This window comes from Triplophysa dalaica, chromosome 6 (genome assembly GCF_015846415.1).
Source record: "Triplophysa dalaica isolate WHDGS20190420 chromosome 6, ASM1584641v1, whole genome shotgun sequence".
Lineage (NCBI taxonomy): Eukaryota > Metazoa > Chordata > Actinopteri > Cypriniformes > Nemacheilidae > Triplophysa > Triplophysa dalaica.
The window spans coordinates 24,554,753-24,581,421 of NC_079547.1; the positions used below are offsets into that span (position 1 = coordinate 24,554,753).

General features: G+C 39.0%; 1 protein-coding gene across 3 annotated transcripts; it reads left to right on the plus strand.

Moving 5' to 3' along the window:
• Positions 1-754: 754 nt before the first annotated feature.
• Positions 755-25,988, plus strand: LOC130424242 (zinc finger E-box-binding homeobox 2-like). Of its 3 annotated transcripts, XM_056749731.1 has the most exons (9): positions 755-839; positions 1,592-1,811; positions 17,218-17,442; positions 19,197-19,364; positions 19,469-19,680; positions 19,762-19,870; positions 20,489-21,786; positions 23,055-23,238; positions 24,048-25,988. In XM_056749731.1, the coding sequence occupies exons 2-9, from the start codon at positions 1,670-1,672 to the stop codon at positions 24,464-24,466; spliced, it is 2,757 nt and encodes a 918-aa protein (XP_056605709.1). In that variant the 5' UTR covers positions 755-839; positions 1,592-1,669; the 3' UTR covers positions 24,467-25,988. The 3 variants fall into 3 exon arrangements, with proteins under 3 accessions (XP_056605709.1, XP_056605708.1, XP_056605710.1); XM_056749730.1 differs by lacking the exon at positions 755-839 and having other exon boundaries at positions 1,516-1,811; XM_056749732.1 differs by lacking the exons at positions 755-839; positions 1,592-1,811 and adding an exon at positions 13,661-13,797.
• Positions 25,989-26,669: the final 681 nt, after the last annotated feature.

Consider the following 26,669-nt stretch of genomic DNA (forward strand, 5'->3'; position numbering starts at 1 on the left):
GACCACAGCAGGGTGTCGGTTTATGACCCATTTCATCTCCTTTCCTGGACAAAAGGGCTGTGACCTCTCATCCCTTTCTCCTTTTCTTTTCCTTTCTCCACCTGAAATACACCAAATGTCCATTAGAATCAACAAAACCAATGTGCCAATAAAGCATTTTTACTTTAAATGATAGTTTTACAACATTCACAAACAAAATAAATGTTATGTCTTTACCATGGTAGTATTTTGCAAGGATTGTGGACAAAGCTTTGCTTAATTACCATTGTGTATAAGATTCAAAAAGCGTACACAACAACCAAACAAATTAAATATAGGCTACTAACCTTTACCTTTAAATCTCAGTCGTTTTGTGGTAACATTTAGTGTTGTTAGTTTGTTTTCAGATATATTTGACACAAGAAAGAAAATCTTTTCAGCTTTTTCCCCTCAGAATCTAGCGAGTTCGTTGGCGCGCTTTTGTTCTGTCACGTGGCAAAAAGGCCTGAGGTGAATTAGTATTTTATTGATTTCAAAATGAATAAAAATACCTTTATTGAAAATTAAGATTACTATTATTTTTATAATTACCCTATATTAATTCGTTTCATAACAAACGGTTGTTGAAACGATTACAAAATGAATGCCGTTCAAATGTGTGATTATTTCACTAATAAAGAAGAATGTTATTGAATTGTGAGTGACGTTTAACCATTAGCACAATTTTGAAAGGGTAAAAGTAATCTATATTGGGGCTCTTGTGGATCAAGGTCCTCCCAACCTCGCGCACCTCAGGATATTCCGCGGGCATTATCATGACACTGCGCGTGAACGTGGGGGTCGTGCGTGTGAATGCCAAGGTAGGGGTCCTAAAACGGTGTGTTTGACGTTTTCTGATGTTTTTCTTTTTCAGTTGCTAAACAGATTACCGTTCAATTACTCTCACAAAAGAGGTGACAATACAATACTTCCTACAGCGATCAACGGGAGTAGAAGAGCCGATGGGGGGGGGGGGGTGTTTGGGGAGGCGAGGGAACAGGTGCGATTCGTTTTAAGACACATACCTGCGTATGAAAGCGTTCGTGGAGTTTAATCTTCGAGCACATGGGTTTAGATTAAATGCATATATTACCATTCCAAATTGCCTTAAGTTTATGTTGCATTTGCAAACATTGAATTTGTTTTTTATTATTATTTACCAAAGGTATAATTTAGCATTTGGATAAGATTAACAGTTCAGTACAGTATATAAAATGTAGCATTGAGGCAAATTCATAACCCATGAAGTTCCTTGAATTACCAACATGTATACGTTTATATTTGAGCTCTTTTACTTTAACTAAATAGGCTATAATAAAAGTGAATGCACAGGAGCGTGTTTTAAAGACGTCAAGATAAACAGGGAACCAAAATGCATACTTAGCCAATAAGGTCAAGAATGGACCCATATATCCAGAGAATGTTACAATAAACACACGAAGCAGCCATAAACACACTTTTAAATGCACTCTTCTGTACACATTGTCTTTTCAAAGAACACACTTCACAGTTTGAAGTGACACAGGTTGACACCCGAGTTTAACTATCAGCGATTAACTTTGGTCCCATCCAGGTCCTGCCTTCGATGACATCACTTAGCCGCCGCTGCTCCGGACGCGGGTTCGACGCGCGACTGCAGTGACGCGGCTGTATGCAGCGGGCGATGCGGAGCGACAGATCACTCATTTATCCGAGCCATCCGTCCGCATCATCCCCGGGCAACTCCTGCGAGGACATGGCGGAGAGGAGCCGAGGAAAACGAAGGAAACAGGCAAACCCACGGAGAAACCAAGGTACGTGATTCTTATTGAACAGTTTTTTCCACTTTGTGCATTAGTTTTGGGGATTAAACATGCATGCATACATGAAGAACATGTTTAGGAGACTAACACAGACGTGCGTTGTTTTAGAATTAAAACCTCCACATAGCCTACATGTAGACCTGTTAGTAAATACAAAATGATGTTGTCAGATATTAAAGTGTTATTGCAGAAATGTGCAGAAGAATGCGAGTCGACCACTTATAATTTAATTATTATTAATACATTTAACAATCATTTATTGTTTTACATTGTGTGTTTGTGCACAAGAGCTGGTGAATCGAGAACTTGCGGTTATTTTTGCAGCCATCAGCATCACATTTTCATTTAGTTGAACTAAATTTAGCTGCATAAGTTTTGCACTTCTCAACAGAGAAGGAACGACAACCTCTGTGTTTTATACATGGATAAACTGTTTCGATTTCTGTTTGTTAATTTCTTGTCTTTTAAATGAAAGTTGCTTTATTGTTTATTCGTTTTTTTTTATTTAAATTATTACAAATATTTCACGCAAATTTCTTTATTCGGACAAATTACACGATTGTTTTAAAACTAATAATTGGGTAAATAGCATGTTCAAATTTTCTATTTGAGAAGGTTTCTATTAGTATATTTTGGCATTTCTATAGCTGTTGGCAATTTGTATTAAACTTACAGACGTTTTTATTTTTGAATTGTTTGTTGGTCAGGATGACAGACAACAAAACAAAGCGGTTTGTGTTTAATTGTATTTTCTCATTTAAAATGGATAATTATCAATCTTAAATGCTTTTATCATGAGATATAATCAATATGAATGCTAAGCATCTAATGAATTTTGGTTATTCTTGATGCATTTTTGCTGCTTTTCAATTCTTCTGACTTTATCAAGAACAACATTGAGCATCTCAGATCATTTCTTATAGATAATGTTTTCTATCAAGTCACAGTTAATCCATGCAGGTCATAAGGAAGCAGGCCTTTGTTTTTAACAAAATTTCATCCACATTAGATGCTATAAATATATTTTCTGTGTTAATGTCATACATGTTCAGAACAGAAATCATCATTTCTAGCAACTGTTGCGTCTTTCGTCTGTTAAGTGCGTGTTTGTGATTTATAAATTGTCTTTCCGAAACCATCTTAGCAATTTTGATTTTAACACTCTGACATCTGGAACCTGCAGGACAGTGTGTGAGAGAGAGTGTGTGTATTTGTGTGTTTGTGGATGCAGCATATAAGGTGTCAGTTTTGTCAGTCTCACACCACTGTGTGACCCCCAGAGTAAGCGCGCTAAAGCCTATCACCCCACGCCATCACCTTACACACAAACACACATCCACACTGGTCACTGGAGAAGTTAGACACATCTTTAAAGAAACCTGCTTCTCTACTTCTCTATACAGTACACCAGATCAGACCGCCACAAGTTTGTGATGGACATGCGGTTGTGTAAAGTGTCAAGTGCCAGTTTTAGTGTGAAATGTGTGTCCTACGCATGTGTTATTCAACGGTTTTTGGCATACTCCAAAAACGTTTCTCACACTTAAAACATGTGAATGCCGTTGCATTGTATGACAACATATTATAGCAAGGGTGTTTTTTCATGGCTTTTTGAGATGCTTGAATAGCGTCCTAGCTTTCTTTAAAACTAATGAAGTTTGCCAATTTCTGAACTTGCCTCCATGTTTTGTTTCACGCAGCGACGAGCAGGCGATGACTTTTTGGTCATGTACGTACACTGGCATATTTGATCTCTTTAATATCTCAATTATTTCTCATCTCCTTTGTCAATAGTATGAAATAGGAACCAAAATTGTGGTAAAGTCTTCATTCAGAAATCTCAAAAATGTGTCTGTCATTAGAGTTTGAGAATGTCTACTATGTGTCAAACTGAGCTCAGATTTGTGAAGTCTGCAAACAAAAGTCAATATTACTGAAGATCTCAATATGAACTCAAAAATTTATCATCAAATTTACACGAATCCTGATTATTTTACCTCTTCAATCTGCATTCATTTTACACCTCCATCTCCAATATTTGAACAAATGTCTCATTTGTTCATGTTTCAATTCCTTTTAAGTAATTTCAGGAGAAACGTCTGAGACCGCGTCGATACTTAAACACAACCGAGAGCACTTTAACCCAAGAGTGTGTGCATATGTAGAGCAGATGATTGTGGCGAGATGAGACGCACATCTCTGGAACATTCATGGTTTGCTTCATGGCTTAGGTGTCAACTGCAAATTTCTCCACCATTGAATATCAAACCGAGGACCTCTCTTGTCAGTATCCGCATGTCATGTGCGTGTCGTGTGTTCGTTATGTGCAGACAAACAACAGATGATCTTAGAATACACAGCACGTGTTGTAAAACATGTAGGCGGAAGCGTGGTGTGTCTTATGTGTCACTCCGGAGAGACACGGCCTCTGGCCCTGGAAGTCGGTGGAACGCTTTTATCTGACCTGTCGAGGGTTTAACTACATCCATGGTTTGCAAAATCAGCATGAGAAGCGCAGATGTTGTTCAGTCGAGTAAGAAAGTGTCTTTCAGCAGCAAAACTCTTGTCGTTGTGTTGTGACTACGTTACAAAACCCATCATCTCGCGTGGCGGCCGCGTGGCTTGTTTTCATTATCGTGAAAATTCCGTTCGTCATGACACGAGCCAAGTTTGGGATTGAATGATATGTAATTTCACAGTACAGTTTTCAATACAGACGAAATGAACGTCGTTCAACTCTAGACGTCTCATCTCTGTTATCTGATGGCGGCGTCTTTGACCTCGTATGTAGACGCAACGCTGTTGTTACAGCTCATTTCCGCCTCCCTTGTCTCTCCCTCTCCGCTCGCCAGCGCTCATTTCTCTCCGACGATTGCCTCTCCGCGTTTTCTTTTTTCAAGTGCCAATTTATTTAAACTCTTTTCCCTTTTTGTTCATTCGCCTTCATTGATTTCCAAACCCCAGCCTTTGTAGGCAGCTGGGGTCCAGCTGTGTGTGTGTGTGTTTCTCTGGCACAGTCTTGTCACAGTGGGCAGAATACGAGAAAACAAGGGAAAGGGAAAGAGAGAGAGAGAAAAAGTCGCTTGTCCTTTTGGACAGCAGAGGAGAGCTGGGCAAGAAATCAGAGAGATTTGAGGGGGGAGAGAGACAGGGTGAGAGTGAGCGAGACAGCGTGGAGTCCAGGCTCCAACGTTTATTAGCGGGGCTCCCCGAACGAGAGGGCTGGGCGTCAGCCGCAGCGGGAGAGAGGGATTCTAAGAGAGGAAGAAGAGACCAAAGTCATAAAACGACTCGAAGGGGACAGCTGACATGTCTCAGAGGATGTGTGTGTTCCATTGTGAGATCAAATCTGATCGAATGTCTTCATACAAGTTGGAAGCGTTTGTGCATATTCAGTTGAACATAACTTCCTAAGAGAAAATTGCAGAGATAGTTATTCAGTAGTCTATACCATATTGAAAACGAGAAGAAAACTAGAAACACATTAGAGTTTTAATAAAATACGTGACGAGTGGAGGTGTAAAATGAATGTTGGTTGAAGAGGTAAAGTTATCAGGATTTGGGTAAATTTGATGAGAAATGTTTGAGTTCATATTGACTTTTGATTGCAGATGAGACAATTCTGTGCTCAGTTTGAGACATTGTTGACATCTCTTCTCAAACTATGACAGAGACTCTAATTTGTACGATTTATGACTCGTTTTCTAAAGAGAAATGTCAAAGAATTAACCAAAAGTTTTCATTTGCTCTTCATTTTATCTTGTTGACGTCTATGAGAAGTCACTGAAATATTAAAGAGATCTGAACAAATTTTTTTTCTTCCTCATGGGCAGTTGATTTATTTTGGGAGTTGCAATAAAGCATTGCAAATCCGTCCAGCAAATATATCTAGTGCCGTAAAACAGCAAAAATTCACAGTCAAACAGACAATCTGAGTCTCAATAAAAGCAGAAACAAGTTGAAAATATTTCTCATGCTGGTGTGAATGATAAGTGTGTTTCATGTCTGTGTGTGGCCACTTGTCTGTAGCGTTCTGGACATATTTTGCAGCGTCTTTATAAAAAACAGAAACACTAGAAACGTCCTCAAGTAAGCTCTTAAACTGCTTTGCTATTTGTGGTTCATTTCGTAGTTTGAAGGTCCCAAAGAGTCCGGATGCGCAAATAAGAACAAGTTGTTTCTCATAGACTGCGATTAAATGCATCTTGCACACGTCTCCAGATTTCCAGAAGAGATCTCAACAATGTCTCGGACAGAATCCAAAAGCCTGCGATCAAACGTTAAGAATTTCATTATCTCAAAACTTTTTAAGACTGTGGTTGTGTTTTTCTTTTGATCCATATGAGGAACTCTTGTGTATGTGATTGAACAGGAGAGATGCTTGAGTAAAGTTTAGCCACAGTTACGCCGTCACACATGCATTTTACAGCGTGTCTGAGGACAGAACTGGCACGTTGCGCAGGGTGGGGTGTCGATCTTCACCCAAATGACGCTTTCGCCCGCTTCATATTTGCGTTTGCTTGAGAGGGTATGAAAGCCTTCTAAACACACACAGCACACTTCCACCACAATAAACACACACAAACACCCGTGAAGAGTTTGTTTGTTAATAATGTGTCGTGATGGACTGACGGGCTGTAAACTGTGTATCTGTGCTGAGTGAAGTCTGTTTGTCTGTTTGAGTCTTGTGGTAGCGAGCCGCCATGCTCCATTTACACACACAAACACCAAGTGCTCTTATCTTAAGTAGAAGATTTAGTTATGTACGTTTTTTTGTGCAGTATCTGAGTGAAATACTAAGTACATAGACTTACTGTGCACTCAATTTTGATCATTTTTAGTCAATCCTGATCATATTGTGCTTGATTCATCGGTGGATTTTTCTGGGAAAATATTTTAGTTTGCGGTAGGAAGTCTAATACTTGCATTAGTAAATATGAAAGTTTGCTCGGGGAAGATACGTTTTTCAACATTAGTGCAATTGTATGGAATAAATTACTAAGTAATTATAGACACGATATTGTGTTGGATGTTTAGTGTGGGATTGTTGTGTGATAAAACTTCCCACAATCCATTGCAAATTTTTTAACTTCCATCTTGTTGTATATCCTGGTTCAGATAGATGCAACATTACACATGAAACTAAAATGGCTTGTGATTTCTGTTGACTTTTATGTGCATGTAATGAAATCTTATGTAGTTAAGAAAAGTGTGTAAAGAGTCTCATCCTGTGGTGGTTTTCAGGTGTGACGAGAGTCAAATCCGTCGGCATACATTCCATTTAAAATCATTACATCTCACATGCACTACAAATATTACATGATGAAATTTGTTGCGTTGTTAATGATCTCGCGTGTGTGGTTGTGTGTGTAATTTTAGCTTCAAACTCCTGCAGCGATGCTTGTTAAAATAATAACCTGCAATTAAACTGTTTCCCCGTGAGACATTGGAGGATAAATTAAAACTGTTATACAAGAGCAGTTTGTTTAAGAACAACATTTATCTATTCTGTCTTATCTGTCTTAAGCGGATTCTTGCGTAAGGGAAGGACTGAAAAATATAACAGACTGGTGAAAAGAAAAGTCGTTAAAGAATCACAGCTTGGGATGCACAGATAGGATTTTTTTGGGCGATCTTGATTTTAACAAACAACTGTCGTCCGATTCCGATACCGAAATGACAGACTTAACAATTACAAAAAAAAAACACGAATTGGATCCCTTTAACATTTTAAGAGAGGCGCAAGTTAAGATAGAAATACAATTAGGATTCTTGATAGCCAATATTTCATTATTAACAACATTAACTCGTATTTGACATAACATCAAACATTTCTTTAACAAACTGATATAAAGTCTGTGCTGCTGTTGCTATTATTTTGATCAGATAAAAACGCTGATTATTTAGATGTGCAACTTCTCCATGCAGTTAATTATTAAACATAATTAAAATTATTAGGCTATTGCCGATATGCCGATGTTGTAAAATTAATCCAATATCGGCTGATTCATCCGTGCATCCCTAGGAGTCATAGCAGATTGATACAGTTTGATGAAAAATGATACACAGTTTTGAGTAATGTGCACTAATGAACTGTTAGAAAGTATAATAAATTGAAAATGAATGTTTCGCGTTGTCTTTTTAATAGTAGTATGTTAATGGTTTGGAGAAGAACAAGAAAATGTTAAGTTCTTGGAGCTTGGTGGTCCTTCGGTGACATCGGGTTATATTGTTGGGTTGCATGAGGACCTTTGCGTAGTCAGCTCTGACTGATCTCAGAACTGTGCTCATGCACATGCAGATAGATAAATGAAGCACAAAGACCTTGAGAGAGAAACTCCTTAGACCTGTAACTTTGTCCAGTTACCATTCAACGCAAACACGTGATTCAGTTAACGTCTTTATTTAACTTTGCTGATGTCTAAGATGTTGAAGATATTTCTGAGGAGGGATTAAAGAGCAGATTTTAGATAAGTGTCTCCTCTGTGATATTTCCAGTTCTTCATTGCCTGTGGTCAAATGCAGAGGTGAACTTTGGTGGATAATGAAGTTTCGTGGCACTTAATCGTGGTTTATGACCAGAAGTACATCACTGAGGTGTAAACGTAAACCGTTCAACACTTGTGTACATACGCACAGGGATGTGACTGGAGGAAAAAGGGATTCTGAGCTCTGTACCGCTCCTCCGAAGTGCCGGTCGCACTGACGCCACACACGGTTCCCTTCCCCCCCAAAACCACATCACACACACACATCAAACACACACACAGGCCGCGAGCCTTCTGCTTTGACTTACAGTACTCACACAGACACACAAGAGAGTTCTCCAGTGATACACATCAAAGAAACTCTTAAACTCCCCGTTTGCCTTTTTAAACTTCCCATTTTTCCAACCCACTCAATTTCATTTTATTTAGTTATTTTTCCCCTTTTCTTTCTTTCTTTTTGGCGAGAACATCAGCAATCACACTCACACACACACACTCAGACACAAACACACATGCACGCACACACACACAAACACACACACTCTATCTGACAGGGTTATTTGCTGTCTTAGTGCTCTTAGTTACTTTAATAATAGATTTTTTAAAGCTTTAGATTGCTTTAAATTTCCATCGACCTCATAAAATTCTGTCATAAACTCTGTGTGTGTATACAGTAGAGTACTTTATTTTTATGTGAAGCAAATTATTTTAAAATAATATTTATTATTATTATTAGTCATAATAATCATCGTTATGTATTATTTTTATTATAATTATAATTATTATTATCATCATTATTATTGTTGTTATTATTAATAATATTGTTAACTAAATTTATATCATTAATATTATTAATATTAGGTCACACTTTATTTATCGGTGCCCATTTTACACATTTTACATGTATTTACTATAAATGAAGGCTAATTACATTACATTAACCCTAAGTACATGTAGTTAATTGTAATACTTAATATTATTATTATTTACACAACAACAACATAATAATAATATTAATAATAATAATATAAAATAATAATTATTATTATTGTTGTTGTTGCCTTATTTTATTTTTAATTGTGTTTAAGTATATTTGTTATATCAAACCATACAGAGATAAATGATATGCTTAGTTTAGATTCAAGTAATGAATTTCAAGTATACTTTGCTTGCCACAGAAAAACTCTTTAAAACTGTCTTGTTCAACTGCACCCTTGCATTTCCAGATTTATCCACAAGGAGGCGTTGACACCTGAAAAATGCTGCAAGTGAGCAAGAAGCGCATAGCACCCTGCCAAGATCAAATCAAGCAGTTTCATGTTTTCGCAGCGCAAGTGGTTTGAGCTCAGAGGTCGAGCACCCTCCCATTAAACACGCATTAAACAATGCAAGCTGTGAGATTGCGGATTCTCTAATGACCGAGGCAGAAACGGCTCGCAGGCCCTCGCCACAGATAGAGGCAAGTTTGAGAAACCCCAGAGCTAATTTCTCAGCAGAATGTTGCAAGTGATGTTCAACTAACCAGCTTTCCCATTATACAGCCTCAAAGAGAGTCTTTATTTAGCCCCCACCCCTATTAAAACTTCAAAACTGTTGTGCTGGTCCCTGAGAATGTTTTAATACTCACCAGCCGCTATTGTGCGGTCGGCACAATTGTAGAAAATACAGAGCCACATCAGAACGCCGGGGAGATGTAGCAAACATTCTCGTGCGACGGGAGACAGAAAAAAACGTACGGAAAACAAATTTGGGGGGAAGCGAAGGTATTTAGGGTGCGGTGAGAGCGAGAGAAACGAGGAGACAGATCGGAGACGAGACTGGTTGAGAGGGATTGATTCGATTGAGAATGTGATCTGTGAACGATCACACACTCGCTGTGACATTCCAACACACACACACATGCTACACAGCTGCGTGGGTTATACAAAAACAAACACGCACATAAAGATATGCAGGTTCTACACGTGCAAAGAAAAATCATGATTGTTTCTCAAAGACTAGATTACATAGAAAGTAGAAATACTGTTGGACCTTTTGGGTGAGGCGTGTGGTTCTTTGGATGTGACACATGTCTCCTTTAGAATCACAGAAGAGGTTTCTCAGATGTCCCAAGAGACCGAACAAAAGATTTGAATGTGAACTCACTTCTCATTCATAATAAGACCCAGAGAAACATGTTATTGCTCAGACGTTGCTTTCATAGCCCAGGAGATTTGATGAAGTTCTCAGTTGTATTTCATTTAAGAAACCTAAAGCCAGGGGCGGACTGGGAAGCAAAATCGACCCTGGATTATTCTGCCCAGATCGGCTCTCCAACATTTTCTATCGACGGGGGGGTTTGGTGTGTTTTAATGGCATCGGCCCTCCACCATTGCTGTTGCGTTTATAATACATCCGGCCCAAACGCCCCATACGTTAGTGGACCACTGGGTAAAGTTCTGGCACCCCAGATGGCCAGACCGCCCCTGGTCAAGGCCGTAGCTCATCGGTGGGAGGCCCGTTCTGGAAGCTTAGAAGAAGCAAATATCAAAACAAATGTAATTGTTGAAAGACATGAAGAGTATGGAGGTGTGAAATGAACGTAGATTGTAGAGGTCAAGTAATCTGGATTTGGGTACATTTCTTGAGAAATGTTTGAGTTCATATTGAGATCCTCAATAATATCGACTGTTGATGAGCTCAGTTTGAGACTTTGTTGAGATATCTTCTGTAACTCGAATGACAGAGACATTATACAATGTTTGACTCGTTTTCCCGTTAGAAATATCTCGAGTAAACTTTTCTATTTAATCTCATTAATGTCTAGGAGAAAAAATGAGATTTTCATTGATTTTGCATTTTATAGGATTTGTCATTATTTTGCATTGCACTGATATTTTCACACGAGAACAGTGAACCTCATCGTTTCATCATCTTCATTTGTTATGCATGATCACTCGAGACCATCGGTGACACCAAAGTACAGTAAAGCGCCCTGTTAGCGCACTGTTCATCTTCTTTGTTTGAGCGATTTAAGGACTCAGGATCACCGAGAGCGGATCAGACAAATACATTATTCCACAGCAGGGTTCCCATCTACATGGATGAAGACATCTGGTCTTCCGCGTCTGTCTTCCACAGTCATGGCCGCTTTACGTCTAGCTGCGTTCGACTGCGCATACTGCAGTGAGAATGCAAAACTCTTTCCATCAGGGTTGGCCCCTTTGATTCAAACGCTTCACGGTTTACAGTAAATGTGTTGGCAGTTCCTCCCTCAACTCCAATCACACAAGGCGAGTGTGGGGAAGCAGACAACGAAGGTGTGATAAACCAAACGAAAAAAGGATACGTGCATAGGCAGTCGGACGAGTACACGGCACGTATGCGTGAGTAATTGAGAAAAGGGAAAGAAGCGTGAGACCCCTGACTCAGATGGTGCAAGATATTCAGACGCCGGAGGTACGAGGAGCCTGTGGAAATTCCCTGCGCTCAAATCTGCCCCAAAACCTTTACACAGCACTGCGCGGCACTACACGCGGGTCTCTGTTGTTAAACTTCTAGAAAATCTATTAGTATCACATCAGAAATGACTTGGGATGTTGACAAAGATGTCGGTGAATATTAGAATGATGACTCGGAGGAGTTTGATGTGTGTTTATATATGCATGTGTGTAGGTTGTGCAGTGACTGAAGTAGTTTCACAGCCGTGAAATGTAAAATGCGTGACCCACAAATCCACACATTTTGTGAAGGTGACGTGTTCCTGTAGCTTAATTGGTGGAGCAAAGGTTGTTGGTTTGATTCCCAGAGAACGCAGACAGGCTACTCATAAAATAATTTATGTAACTTGAGTGCAATGTGCTTAAGATGGTTTGTTCCTTCGGTTGACACGATTGCAACATTCATGTTGAGTAATGCTACGTGAAAAAGTTGAAAAGGGTTGATTGTGGTGAGTTTGAAGATTGTGAATATTGTGTTGGCCAGAAAGACCCGCGTCTCTTTTAAAGAAAGAGTAATGTGTTTACTGAGCACTACTGGATGTGTGAACCCACGGCAATAATTGTATGACACACTTTTGTGCATTTGTGACTTTGTGTTTTGTTAAATTTTAGTGAGCGCCGGTCATGCGATGAGAAAATATTCTGCTATGTTCATGTTTGTTTGCTCGTAGCTCAGATCATCTCATTTAAGCATCAACCTAGTTTTCCGCTGTTTAATTGCAGATTGTAGAAGAAGAACATTTAAGCTTGAACGCGATGAAGTCAAAATCTTTAAAAGTGTGGATTTAGGCCACTTTCTAGTGCACTTCAACTTTGTGTCTCTTTGCTCTTTCGTGCATACATGGAAAACTTTTTTTTTGGTAGCTCACAAGGTTCTTGGTTCTGTTTAGTTTATGGTTAAAATTAGACAGAAGTGTGGTTGTACACACTTAAAAAATGTCTTCTTCACAGCGATACTATTGAAGAGCCATTTTTGATTGACCTAAAAACGAGAACCATTTATTTTCTACTCATTTACTCTTTTTCCACTACAAAGAACCCTTTGTGAAACTGAAAGTTTCTTTGAAGGCAAACCCTTGGATGTCAAAATTCGCTGTTCTTTTATAAATGGAAAATCACAGTATTTTTAGATGGTTAGAAATGACAAACATAAAGGGTGAGTAATAATACGGGTTTATACGGACGAAATATGGAGATACGAGGTTTCAGAAGGACAGCAGCGATATGTTAAAGGTTCTTTATAGAACCATCGAGCCAAATGTGGTTCTTCTACAGACTCTTGAAAGGATTAGCAGAGCTCAGATCATTTTAAGATCCCTTCTGAAAACCTGGAAGAGACGTGTGAAACCTCCGAGACGGTATAGAGAGACAATTGAGATATCAATGAGATATGACACGTTTTTCGTCTTTCATCTCCCAAGATAAAGATCCCACATGTAACTCCTTGAAGAAAACCTTTCAAACGTTTCAATTTCCCCAACATCAAAGCTGTCCACGTGAATACTTTTCATGTGTGTCAATATATAAATGAGAAATGTCAAGAGAAACATCTGAGACAAGTTTGACAAAGCATCTTCGTTAGATCAAAAGAGCAACATCCGAGGTTGATGTTTGTCAGGTGTTCAGCTTGTTATCAGTGTATTCACTATGACTGAACCTCTCAATGACTTGCGAGCGATTCTAGGGGGACGTTCAGATGATGCAAACCGTAACAGTGATAAGTGGCATAGTTGTGCACAGTTACCCCCTTTTTTCAGCACACCCGGCGTCATGCATCTCTGAGCTCACGCGTGACGTTCCCATAGCGTGTTCTGTGTGTTAGTGTGAGATATCATAAAGTTGTGGGAGGTGTTGTAGCTGTGATGTGGTGCGTGAGTCATTGTTAAAGTGTGAAAATAGCCGAGTCAGATAATTCGTGTTGTTAAACTTCTTCGAGACGTTGGAAGTGAGGGACGTTCATAGAAGGGATTATAAAGAATCACTCATCAATTCTGTGTGACCTCATCCAAGGTAAAACTCTTTGTGGTTTGGCGGCAGGTTCTGTCTGTGACCTTTGCGTCTGCGTCTGCGTCTGCAAGGAGTCGGTGTGTAGTGTTTAATATTTTGCTGGTTGTTGAAACCTTGACCTTTTAAACTAGTGATGTGTAATGCTGGTGAGAGATGAAATAAACCTTCGTAGCTGAAAATGGTGCGTCGCTTTATAAATGTGCTGCTTCCTTTCGCCCGCTCAGAACTAGAGATTGTTTGTTCATTTGGTTGACACGATTGCATCATTCATGTTCATCTCTCCTTTAAAAAGGTCGTGAGTTTGAAGATTGTGAATTCTTTGTTGGCCAGAAAGACCCGCGTCTCTTTTAAAGAAAGAGTAAATGTGTGTTTACTGAGCATTTCTGGATGTGTGAACTAATGGCAAGAATGTTACGACACACTTTTGTGCATTTGTTTTGTTAAATGTTATTGTGCGCCGATCATACGATCAGTAAATATTCTGTTATGATCATGTTTGTTTGCTCGTAGCTCAGATCGTCTTATTTGTGTTTTTTTAAGTATCAACTTAGTCTCAGATGTCCGCTGTTTAGTTGCAGATTTTAGGAGAATTCAAATTTGGGTTAATTTGATGAGCAATGTTTGAGTTCACATTGAGATCTTCAATAATGTCGACTTTTGATTGCATTCTTGAGATCTCCTCTGAAACTCTAACGGAGCCATTTGTGAGATCTGAGATGAACGAGAGGTCGCCAAACGTTTCCCTTCGTTTTCTATTTATGAGTAATTGATGTCTATTTTTCTACTTATTGACCGGCATGAGCTTTTCTAAGCATCGATCCATGTTTGAGATCAAATGTTATCAATAAAAAAGCATTTTCAGTTGTGATATGTGGTCTTCCTAATAAATACATAATAAAAGGTTTAAAAAGAAATGTTATACACTTTTTATTATTTCATTTATAATGCTTTGACAGTTTGTCAGATTTGACTCCATATTTCAGGACACTTTTCTTGAACTGATATATTTGTGCGGACGCGCCGCGGCACTAAAAAGATTTACTGGTTGAAAGAGAAAGCTGAGTGAGGGATGTGCTTCAGTCCAAACAGATAATACACATCATCCTTCCGTGATGAATACGACAAAACCGTCACTCAATAATACTGCAACAAATTACACTCCAGCGGGCCGTAACGTGGAGCAGACTCGTTTCTGCCTGTGTGCCTCATCCCTGCCACAGTCCCAAGACCTTAAAAGACTAAAAACATATTCGATTTTTTGGCATATTAAATAATTTATTAATAATGCAACAGAAATCATTTTACACTCAATTTACATAAACAAACAAAAAGTATGTTTAATCAACACAAGAAAATGCACTGATGGAGATCACATGTGTGCATCATCACTTTCTGCTCCAACTCCAAATAAATCAATGATTTTAGTGTTGTTACAAGAAACATCATTTGAAAGCCATATGAGATAAAAGCTTGTGTACTGATGGGTTTGATCCTGCTGTTCTGCACAGTCATAACTGGAAAAGGCCGCAGTCATGATATGCAGTGTGTGTGTGTGTCTGAACCGGTGTGAACAGCACGTGTTTAATGTACATTGCACAGAGGTGTGTTAGACACACACACACACACACACACACATGCTGCATGCGTCAGTGCTGCATTGTTTGTTCCATTACACTCGAATTGAAACTGTAGTTTCCTGCGCGCCGTACCAACACACGGACTGATTAGAGAATCAGATGTCTCACAGTAATGAGACATCAAACCCTACACCAACATCTGACCTTTTCTACTGCCTGTGAGAGTTTTTACTTGTGTTCTAGTTTATTTTGTTTTATATATATATATGTGTGTGTGTGTGTTTTGGTCATAATACTTTGATAGGTGTCAAGAGCCACTATTTGTAAGTACATGTATATTTTTTATTTAGAAGATGCTTGTAAACACAACCCCGCAAAATGATCATTTAAAAGCAATAATAGAAATAACAATGCCACATAATATTTAAATAATAATGCAGTAAACAGATACAAAACCTCATAATAGATTTATTGAGAACTAAATTTTCACTTTTGTGAATGCTCGTCTTTGTGTTGACCATGGCATGCAGGTGTGTTCGCAGGCTTTGAATGACATTGAAAATAGTGTTGATGGAAAAGAAAACACAACTGTAAACTCAAAGAATCGATTTGTCGTAAAATTATTCTTTTAAAATAAGTAAATAAATCATGACTAAAATAAAATGTATTTTGTATTTGTCAGGTAATTTCTCTAGTAATAAGGTCAGAATGACACATTTCGTGGAGTTTCACAATGTGAAAGCGCTCGCTATCGTACCCACCCACGGGTTATGAGCTGATGGACTGTTTGGTTTCATACACGAATATGATCACTCATGTTTTGATGAATATTAAAACATGAGTACTATATGTGTAGAAAAAGGTAAATAGTACGACTATTTTTGCGTTCGCTTGCCCCCAAAAATACATCAGTTATTCTTATGACTTTCAGGCCTTCACACAAAAAAACACACACGCACGCCATGTGGGAAGATTATTATGGCGTAAATCCGCAGTTGCCAACTTATTCAAGTGTATTTATAAATGTCCAAAAGACAGCTGACAGAAATCACAGGCCGTTCTCGTCTTAATCAACTTCATGTTGCGACTCTTTTTACAAGATTCGAGCGATTAGAATAAAAGTTCAAACGTGAAACACACAGCTGGAATTACGAGTGTGTTTGCTGCGTGAAGATGAATTTTTAATGTAGTTTTAAAGGGAATCATTTTAAAAATCGTTTTAATTGTTTTAGAAAGGCCGAGGTCTTCGTGAATTTCATGTTGACTTGTAAAATCAGCATTCTGAGAAGCTTTTGCCTGCATCTTTTCCTTTTAATGTAAACCTTTCTTTCGGAAGATTTTAATCTGAAACCTGTGATTGACAACTGAGTATCTTTTTCTCCTTTTTGCCTAAAACTCACTATTTGCATGTCGCTTGAGGTCATGTTATTTTCAAACCTAAATACAAAAATACAAATGCACAAAATGTGAAGTGGCAACTAGAAAAATGTGCAAAAAAAGCTGATAAAAAACTATGCAAATTCACATTTCTCGGTTGCAATGCCAAGTTCACGAGGTTCCTACAGCACAGGAATAAAACTGTTGTCACAAAACTCATCTCAAACAAGCACATTTCTTTTGGAGAATTTTTCCTTGTAACGCCCTTATGCTGGAATTTTGTTCAACAAATTGCATCCACATCTTAGTTTTATTTCACTGACGTGTGGATTTGAAGACAATTGTTAGTCGCTCAGAAAAAATGTGTCACTTCTAAATGATTAAATGAAAGTGATGTGTGACCTTATCGTCTGTTTTCAAGCTAATGTGGGTTGTCATGTGTCATGTAAAGTTGTCTCTCTGTTGTTAGGTGACATCGAGCGCTGTCTGGGTTCTGAGGGTGAAGATGAAGGCAGCGTTTGGGGTATGGATGCTCTGGACAGCAGAGAGGTTCAGGATAAAATAAGTCTGACGGCCAGCGAGAGCCCGGAGCTCGGCAGCCCGGCCGGGTGTGTCAGTCCCCCGAGAGAGAGCTGGAGAGACATCCAAACCACGGACTCCAAAGACCCCGAGCGCACAGAACACGACATGTTCGGTACGTTCGTCTGTAGGGGCAACGGGAGATTTTGGCCTTCTTGCAAAAGGAAGATTACACAAATTATTCTAGACTTGCATTTTGAATGCTGAACCTTTTTGCAATGTTTTGCAATTTAAAAATGTATTTTGTTTAAAAAATATGACATATAAAAAAGAAGAAGAAGAAGAATGCAATATTATTACTGTATGTGTTGAAGGTTTTAGGTTTAAAAAAGTTCATTTAGGAAATCAACATGCTATGTTTCTCCTAAAATTAGCTTGAGAGAAAATAAAAACGGAAACAAGTGAGACAATTCAAATCCACGAAGAGGTGTCAAACGAATGTAGATTGCAGAGGTCAAATAACCTGGATTTGAGTAAATTTGCTGAGAAATGTTTGAGTTCATTTTGAGATCTTCAATGAAACTGACTTTTAAGAGACATTTATCTTCTGCAACTCTCCTTTCTGACTCTTTTTCTAAAAAGAAATATCTAAAATGAGATTTAAGCAAAAAATCCCATTGGCTGTACATTTAATCTCATTGATGTCTTGGGGAAGTAACCGAGATGTCTGTGATTTTCTTTCTTACGGACACTGCGTCTATAGTAGCAAACTAACACACTCCATCTTTCTTCCATGCAATTGAAAGAATGATAAAAAAAGAAGGTTGTTTGTTGGCGCTAAAGCGATATAAAGATGTATAATAATAATATTATTCTGAGAACGTTATGTAAACAGTGCCGTGTTCAGCCTGCGACTGGTCTCAATCTGATGTTGCTTTACGACTTAATCTGGGACACACAAAACAATAGTAAACATGAGAGCTGTGCATTGACATCAGTTTCCTGCACATAATGGAAACCTGACACGTTTGCTTTTGATGCATTCATTGTAATCATCGCTGTAGTCTCGACTTTAATCTGCTTCTGAGACTTCAGTCATTTCAGCAGAGACCTCTGCTGATATTACCGGAGGAAGTGAGACGTTTCGGTAACGTTCAGATAACGCCGTGCTCATCAAGCAAACCGGCCAAATATTTCCTCACATGAAACGAGGTTATTGTCCTCGTCTGAAATCAGAACTGAACGCTGAAGATCAAACGCTCACACAGTTCGCCTGCGACCGAGTATTTACAGCGCCCGAGTCTTCTGCAGCCACATGAGAGAACGCTGGAAATGCGATGCCAACATCTGCAAACATTTGCAAAATCATCCTCGGCGCTGGCAGGCCATCACGCGTCTCTCTGCTTGTATTTTAAGTCTTATTGGTTTCAAGGGAGAATTTCTGCAACATTCGAATGATTTTTTTTCAGCTGTGATCCAAGTTACTGCGTCGTTCAGATTTCCCTCAAAAGCTTTTATGTCTCTAACGAGAATCGCACAACTTCGTACACACACATCGAAACACAACGGACGACCGCAGGATCATCTGTAGCCGTAGAGCCCGACCGCATCTCATAAACCCATGCTGGATTTAGCGAGTCGTTTTCACGCAAGTGCACCACACCAGTGTACGTTTTTAAGTGATTTCTCAACTCGGAGGATTTGATGTTCTCAGTTGTGCTTCAACTCAGGTTTTCAAAATCAGAAAGAATTGTGTAAACACACAAGGGGCATGGAGGTGTAAAATGAATGTTGGTTGTAGAGGTCAAATAATCTGGATTTGGTTAAATTTGATGAGTTCATATTGAGATCTGAATTGACAAATCTGAGATCTCAAAGGAAAATTTTGATATTAAAAAGACATCATCTGTGATCTTTCTTCTCGTTCAGGTCAGGCCGACTCTCGCGTGTTGGAGGACGACCCTATGGGCCACAGAACAGGGTCACACCTGCTCAGCCCGGCACACAACGGATCTGTCCATTCCTTCCACGGTCTTAATGGTAACGTGTCACCCGTCTGCTGGTCGCCAGGAGAACACGAGTCGCCCGATGGAAAAGGTACACGCTCCTGTAGCACAGATCATGCGTTCGATCCCAGATAACACACATTCTCATAATAAGTTAACCCACATGAATAAATCACCGTTCTCACTGGTGGACAGACGGCGTACCCTTAAACTCCCCACGGACACCGGTTCAGACGTGCCCGTATTGCCAGCGGACATATCGACGTGATGCGTCTCTGAGAGAACACATGAAGTTCTGTCAGGAGAGAGAGGGAGGAGACAGTGTTTGTCCTTTATGCGGGTACAGCACACCATACCGGGAACAGATGGAACGACACTTGACGCTTCACAACCAAAGCCAAGAGAAGGTGACTGACACATCGCTTCCATGTATAATCACATGCACAATGTGCTCGAAACACCTTTGTTAATATTTAGATTTGTTTCAGAACTCCATGTGTGATTCAGCGATGGAGAACCGGAAGTTTAAGTGTGACCAGTGTGGAAAAGCCTTTAAATACAAACACCACCTCAAAGAACATCTCCGCATTCACAGCGGTAAGAAGAAAGAAATGTCACATTGAAAGACGGCATGAATTTTAAAATACAAATTGCTTTTATTTTATAAGCAACGACCAACTTTCAACGATCCAATCAGTAGTCATTGAACGAAATCAAGGTCCTGCCTACATTACCTTTTCTCATTTCAGAAGTTGTTTCATTCGGATATACACCACGATATGGAAAAAATGACAATAGCTTCCGTTTCATGCCGACTTTAACACTGATGTCAAATGGGAAAAATATCTCTTTGGAACAAAATATTATTTTTTCTCGCAAACTTCACTTGTCATTTTTCCACAAATCCTCATTTTTGTAAATTCTCATTCATCTAAAAATTCTCCTCATTTTTCACTTGATTTGAAACGTTTGAAACTCTCAAACTCTCATTCATGCAATGCTAGAGATATTTTAAATTTGCCAATATTTAGCATAAATTTAATTCAGAACAACAGCTCTTAGGAAAGAACCGCATTCATTTTTTATGCCAATAGAGGCGTTTGCGCTGTGCTTGCGCTGTTAGTAAATCTAGCCCAAAATCGTAATTAATTACCTTGCGCATTTTACAACAGAAGACATTGTTCTTGTTGTTGACTGTTGTTTTTCTAATTGTAGGTGAGAAGCCGTACGAATGCACCAACTGTAAGAAGCGCTTTAGTCACTCAGGCTCCTACAGTTCTCACCTCAGCAGCAAGAAGTGTCTCAGCGGGGGTACGACAGGTAACGGAGCTCATTTTAATGGCAACTCCCACCCTGCCTACCTCTTCCTGCCCCCGACGTCGCCCCCTGTGCTCTGCGGTAGAAACGGCATCAGGGGGAAGGGCTCCCCATACGGACCGCTCCACATAGACCAACTCAACCCACCGGATTCTGCAGTGGAGGCAGAGCTGAGCAGGTCATGGGACCCTGCGGTAGATTTGGCCATGAGGACGGGCGTGTTTAAAGGCACCACTTTACTGCCGTTACTGCAGTCGCGCAACAAGTTTGAGCAGCTGTTGCAAGAAATGCTTCGCAGGGAAGTGGGGGAACAGGGACAGAAGGCCGGCGAGGGTCTGTTCACCGGCGTATCGTGTCGGTGGTGTTCGCAAGTGTTTCCCAGCGAGGCGACGCTGGCGCATCACGAACTTTATCAGTGTCGCTGCAAAGACGCAGCAGGGAGTCCGCAATCGCACAGACACAAAGCCGAATCGCCTCTTAACTTCTCTCGACCATCAAACGTGCCTTACGACACCCAGACGTCGCCCACCAACACTGTGCCCTACAGAGACCTGTCGTCACCCCAGAGGGCTTGGCATTCGGTTCCACAACAGATTCTTGTGCCTCTACCGACACCGATACAACTATCCCAAGATTCCCCTAAACACAAACACTGGCCGAATGAAGAAAACAGCCCCAGGAAAGCCGTTGACCCCTCATCACCATCAGGACCTGAACGCCATCAAACCATCACCTCACGCTTCGGTTCTCCTCGCTGCATGGACCTGTTTGTCAATTCCACATCCCCGCATCAACCGAGACATCGTCTTCTGGGTTTGGAGGTCGTTCAAAGTGAACCCTTGGATCTCTCCATCCCCAAAGCCCATTCTTTGACCAGAGAATCCAAAAATCTAACTTGTAATGGCTTCTCGCCGCACAGGGAAGGACGAGACAATGGGAATATGTTCATGCCGCAGCAGGTGGGCGGAGCCTACAACGTATCGCCGCTGTTTGGGAACACGGTATTCAGCAACTACCCACTCTTCAACCACATCATTCCAGGAAGTCTGGCAGGAATGGGACACAATGGTCTGACATCACTTCCTCTAACTACACCGGCCACGAGCCCAGGGTTCATCTCGCCAGTGGCGTTCATGCCGGAGGCGGAGTCAGAATCCTGGATGAAGAGAATTCAGCATGAAAGACATTCAATGATGGTAAGACAGAAGAACAAATGACATACACATTCACACATGTATACACAGATATTTCCTTTTAATTTTGAATTTTATTTACTTTTTATCTTTCATTTTTGCATTATTTTATTTTATTTTATTTCATATTTTATTATTTAAATTAAATAAAAAATATGAAATTGAATATGAAAATGATTAAATATAATATTTTCATATACTTTTGAATTTTTTATATTTAGTTAATTTGTTGTGTATACACCTTACCAGGTGTATATATCTTCAAATATATACGTTTATGTTTATTTTTCACTGTTCTAATACTCAGTACTCTGGAAGCAAATTAATATCAGAATGACAAACAGTGATTTAACATTCTTAGTCACAAAAGGTGAGTATGAAGCATATACTTACTATATATACACTATACTCACTTTTATAAGGAGCACACAATAATAACGCAACAGCAAACGATGCAGAAGTTCTGAGGTCACAGGTTTTGATGAGTTCACTTCCTCTGGTTGAGCTGTACACAGACGGAGGGAAATTCCCCCACCATACATAAGTCAAAGGCCAACAAGACCGTGTGTCCGTTTCCACACACCTGAGCGCTTTTTTCGTACTAAACCACATAATTAATAACACAAATGACTTGATGCTCAAACCAACATGATAAGAACAATGCCCCCGAGAACTCAGAGCATATATGTCACAGCCGTGATTCATGGGTCGTTATTAGTCATCATGAGACATTTAAAGCTACTTTGATGATATCTAGACCCACAGGAAAGTATTTATACTGCAGTAAATGTGGGGAAATCTTTTATATGGTAAGAAAGAGAGCTGAAGGTACAACACTTTCAGATGTAAACGTTATCAGTAAATTGCATCTTTTATTTCCGCGAAACGATGTCTAAATATAAAGAGGAATTAAAGGCAAAGTTCAGCCGATAAGACAATTCTGTTATCGTTTATTTACCCTCATGTCATTAAAATCTGCATGAGTTTCTTTCTTCTGCAGAACACGAAAGAAGGTATTTTGAAGAATGTTGATAACCAAACAACACTGAAACCCACTGACTTGTATCATTGACCATTGTATGAACACCAAACCACTGAGACATTTCTCAAAATATCTTCTTTTGTGTTATGCTGAAGAAAGATTCATTCCACACGTGGGGGGGAAATGATGACAGAATTTATATTTTGGGTGAACTTTCCCTTTTAAACTTTCGTAAATGACATGTGTTTGTGACCACACACCGAGAACTCAAAATGTTCTGTTTGTGCAGAATGAGGTGATGAATCGTGGAGGTCTGGAGTATCTGTCTCTGATGGAGGACGGTCTGGATGGAGACATTGGCCCCGGGAGGAAGAGACTGAAAAAGACGGAGGAAGGACTGTACGCTTGTGACATCTGTGATAAAACCTTCCAGAAGAGCAGCTCTCTGCTGCGACACAAATACGAGCACACGGGTACATGAGCGGACCATTTCCACCTGTTATTTAATCATTTATTCTCTTTGAATAGCCAGTTTTATACTAAAATCCTTTTACGTTATATCAGTGTGCATGACATTTCAGATAACAAAAATATGGTTGCTGCCGGACAGAAGCCTTGTATCACCATGTTGTATATATAAAATATTTTTTTCATAAAAAATAATTCAATAAATATAAGAAATAAAATAAATAAATATAGTAAAATAAATATTTAGCTTTATAATTATTTGTCTTTATTATTTATATAATGCCTATTATTTGTTATTTGTATAATCATTAATGCCTTTAATGTTTGACTGATGTGACAAAGTGTAAAATATTTTTTCGATAAAAATTATAAATATAAAATAATATTTATATTAAATAAAAACACAAAAGGTAAAAAAACATTTTTTTCAATAAAAAAATATATTACATTTTAAATAAAATAAAAGTAAAAATGTAAAATGTAAAAAATAATCGACTGAAAATAATAAATATAAAATATTATTAAATATTACCATTTAATAAAATACATATAGAACAATAATAATTTCCTGACAGTGTTTTGGAATTACAAGTTACAAAAACATTTCTAACTAGGTAAAAATATTTTTTTTCTATCGTTTCTAGAAGATTTAGAAATGCCATATAATGTTGATAAAATGTTATTTTAGCATTTATGCACGAGCCTCTTTGGTTAACCTTCAGAGAACTCTTAGAGAATTTTTAGCTGGTAATTAGAATAATCTTTCCGAACACACTACACACATGATGACAAACTCTCTATCTCTCTGTTTTAGGGAAAAGACCACACGAGTGTCAGATCTGCAAGAAGGCCTTCAAACACAAGCACCATTTGATCGAGCACAGCCGTCTGCACTCGGGAGAAAAACCCTATCAGTGTGATAAATGCGGCAAGCGTTTCTCTCACTCGGGCTCGTACTCGCAGCACATGAATCACCGTTACGCTTTCTGCAGCAGAGACGGCGACCCGGATGCGGCCGAAGAGGAGAGTCCGGTCACCGAGCCCAGCGCCGGGACAGACGCGGGCGTATCAGCTCTGGAGGACAGTGGAGCTTATCTCAGTGACTCCAGTATAGAAGAAGCACCGCTGGAGGAAGACGAGGAGGAGGAAAACTCCCTCAATAAACACCTACAGGAGAAAAGCATGATGACGGGACTAAAGACACCGCAGGAGAATCAGAGGAGAACCCGGTGAAAGCAGAGCAGAATGAGGACATGCAGATAACAAATGACACCGGAACAGAGACAGAATGAGACGAGAATGAGAGCGCTCGGGTTCAAGATGTCAAAATCCCATCATGCTCCAAAGAGAAACATTTTAACATAACATTTGTTGTACATTTGACAATTTATGATCCAAATCCATCAATCAGAGTTGGTCATTTTTGTGTCGGTTGTCATTCGCAGTGCATCATGGGATATGAACAAGATGCACAATTCACACATGAAACATTCCGTATTTATTTAGCCTCAAATCAAAGTTTCTGATGTGGTGAATCATCTCAATCTCAAATCCCTTCCGGAGTCTGAATGGGAAAACACGGTGGGAATCATGGCCGACGGAATGGGGACGTTTATTATCGGCGAGAGTAACGCCCGCCAGTGTTTACCAAAGATGTGACGAAAAGCACAGCATCTACACGCTCTTAGCGCAAAACAACCTCGTGTGCCTTTTGTCAAGCGAAAATAATGTGACTGTGAACAAAGACATTCCAACAAAGACATGAACATTCATTTCTACAAAGACTTTATGAGCCACTATTGGGGTTTACAAGAATAAATAATGAATATATAAATAAATAAAATAATAGCAGGTGGTGAATCGAATGAAGTTTCATATAACCAGCACAATATCACAAGAACGATAGAAGAAATTATATTTTGCCAAAAGGAAAGTTTTTGAACGATTTCTATTCCAGTTTTCCAGTAATGACAACCTTACAAGTATCACCATTAAGAATAAAGAAAAATGCAAAATAAGAGTCTCAGGATGTCACACTGCAAAACACCACGATAAACATTCGGTGATCTTTTTCTTAAGGAAAAATCGGACTCCTTGTGTCGTTCCTGCAGATATTGTGCTAAAATAAAGAGAAATATTTAAAGGCCGGTTTTAAAAGCATTTCTGGTTTGTTAATGAATAGCTTTAAGACACATCATAGCGTCTCTCTAATGGTTTGTGCGACATAATTATCTCGAAGTGAACTATAACTCAGCACAAAGATTAAACACACACTTGACATCTATGAAGTGGAACATTGGAAGATAATGACAGGCATCGAAACCTCAGAACCCCATTTTACTTTCTTTTTAGCTCAAGTTGTTTATGCACTCAGGGTGGAAATGAGGCCGATCGTATATTTGCACATGTATTTTCCTACGCCAAATCGTGTCTTCTAAAGTCATTTTGAGAACGAATATTGAAAGAAGATGATGCAAATGTATTGAATATGCAAGAGTTTCATTAAGAGAACATCTGTGACGTTGAACAGCCCAAATCCAACGCAACCTGGTGCCTAAAACTCAATGCATTACTCAGCTTTTCTGCTTTAATTCTACTTTCACTTCTCTTTCTTCACCTTGAACTCGAAAAGTCAAACCAAATGAGTATTTCACACAGGCACTGTGCAGTTTTATCTTCGCCAATGTTATTTTTATATAAATTTCTAAGCTTTGTTCATTCTTAACTTTTGTAATAAAGTTGTACATATTTTGGACGTTTTGGATATTTTTCAACGTTTTTTATGGCCCTTTTCATGAAGACAAACATTAAAAATGATTGTACGAAGCAATGGTTTTCATTATGATCTAAAACCTCCATCGTAAAATTATTTGATATGTGCAAAACACAATATTTGCGAGTGTAATTTCTTGGTTATTTAACATCACCGCTCAGATTGTCGCTTCTCACTGTAAATCTCACAGCATCTGTTCACAGAAGTTTAAGCTCTTTTCATTTTTGACAACATTCAGTTGTCGTTGAGTTAAAAGTGTATGACTGTAGTTTGTAGGGGGCATCCCGGACATACTTCTGACTCAAATCTGCAGCCGCCCCAAAACTCAAACTAACCCTGCAGAACTCATGTTGTTGACTGACAGTATTTTAATTCTGTGTTGCAACAGATATTATAAATGCGGCAGGTTTTTGAAATTACGATCTCTGCAAGTTATTCTGTATAGTTGAACTCCAAGAATTGATGGTTTTGTTTTGACTGCATGTTTCTTTTATTAATGTACGGAGACCCCCTAACATCACTGTTTTAAGTTTAACTTCCCTTACTTCGAGTAGTATACCTCCCCTTACTTTCCAAGCAAACTTAAAGTTCATTTTATTAAGAGTATGTATATCATTTTGAAGTATATTTTATGTAGTAAGTTAGTGTACAAGTATACTGTTT

Excerpts from the sequence above, each read along its gene's own strand:
- LOC130424242 (XM_056749731.1), top strand. The coding sequence starts at position 1,670 with ATGCAGCGGGCGATGCGGAGCGACAGATCACTCATTTATCCGAGCCAT. Across the intron at positions 19,681-19,761 it reads ACAACCAAAGCCAAGAGAAG|AACTCCATGTGTGATTCAGC; the intron begins GTGACTGACACA and ends GATTTGTTTCAG. Across the intron at positions 19,871-20,488 it reads ACATCTCCGCATTCACAGCG|GTGAGAAGCCGTACGAATGC; the intron begins GTAAGAAGAAAG and ends TTCTAATTGTAG.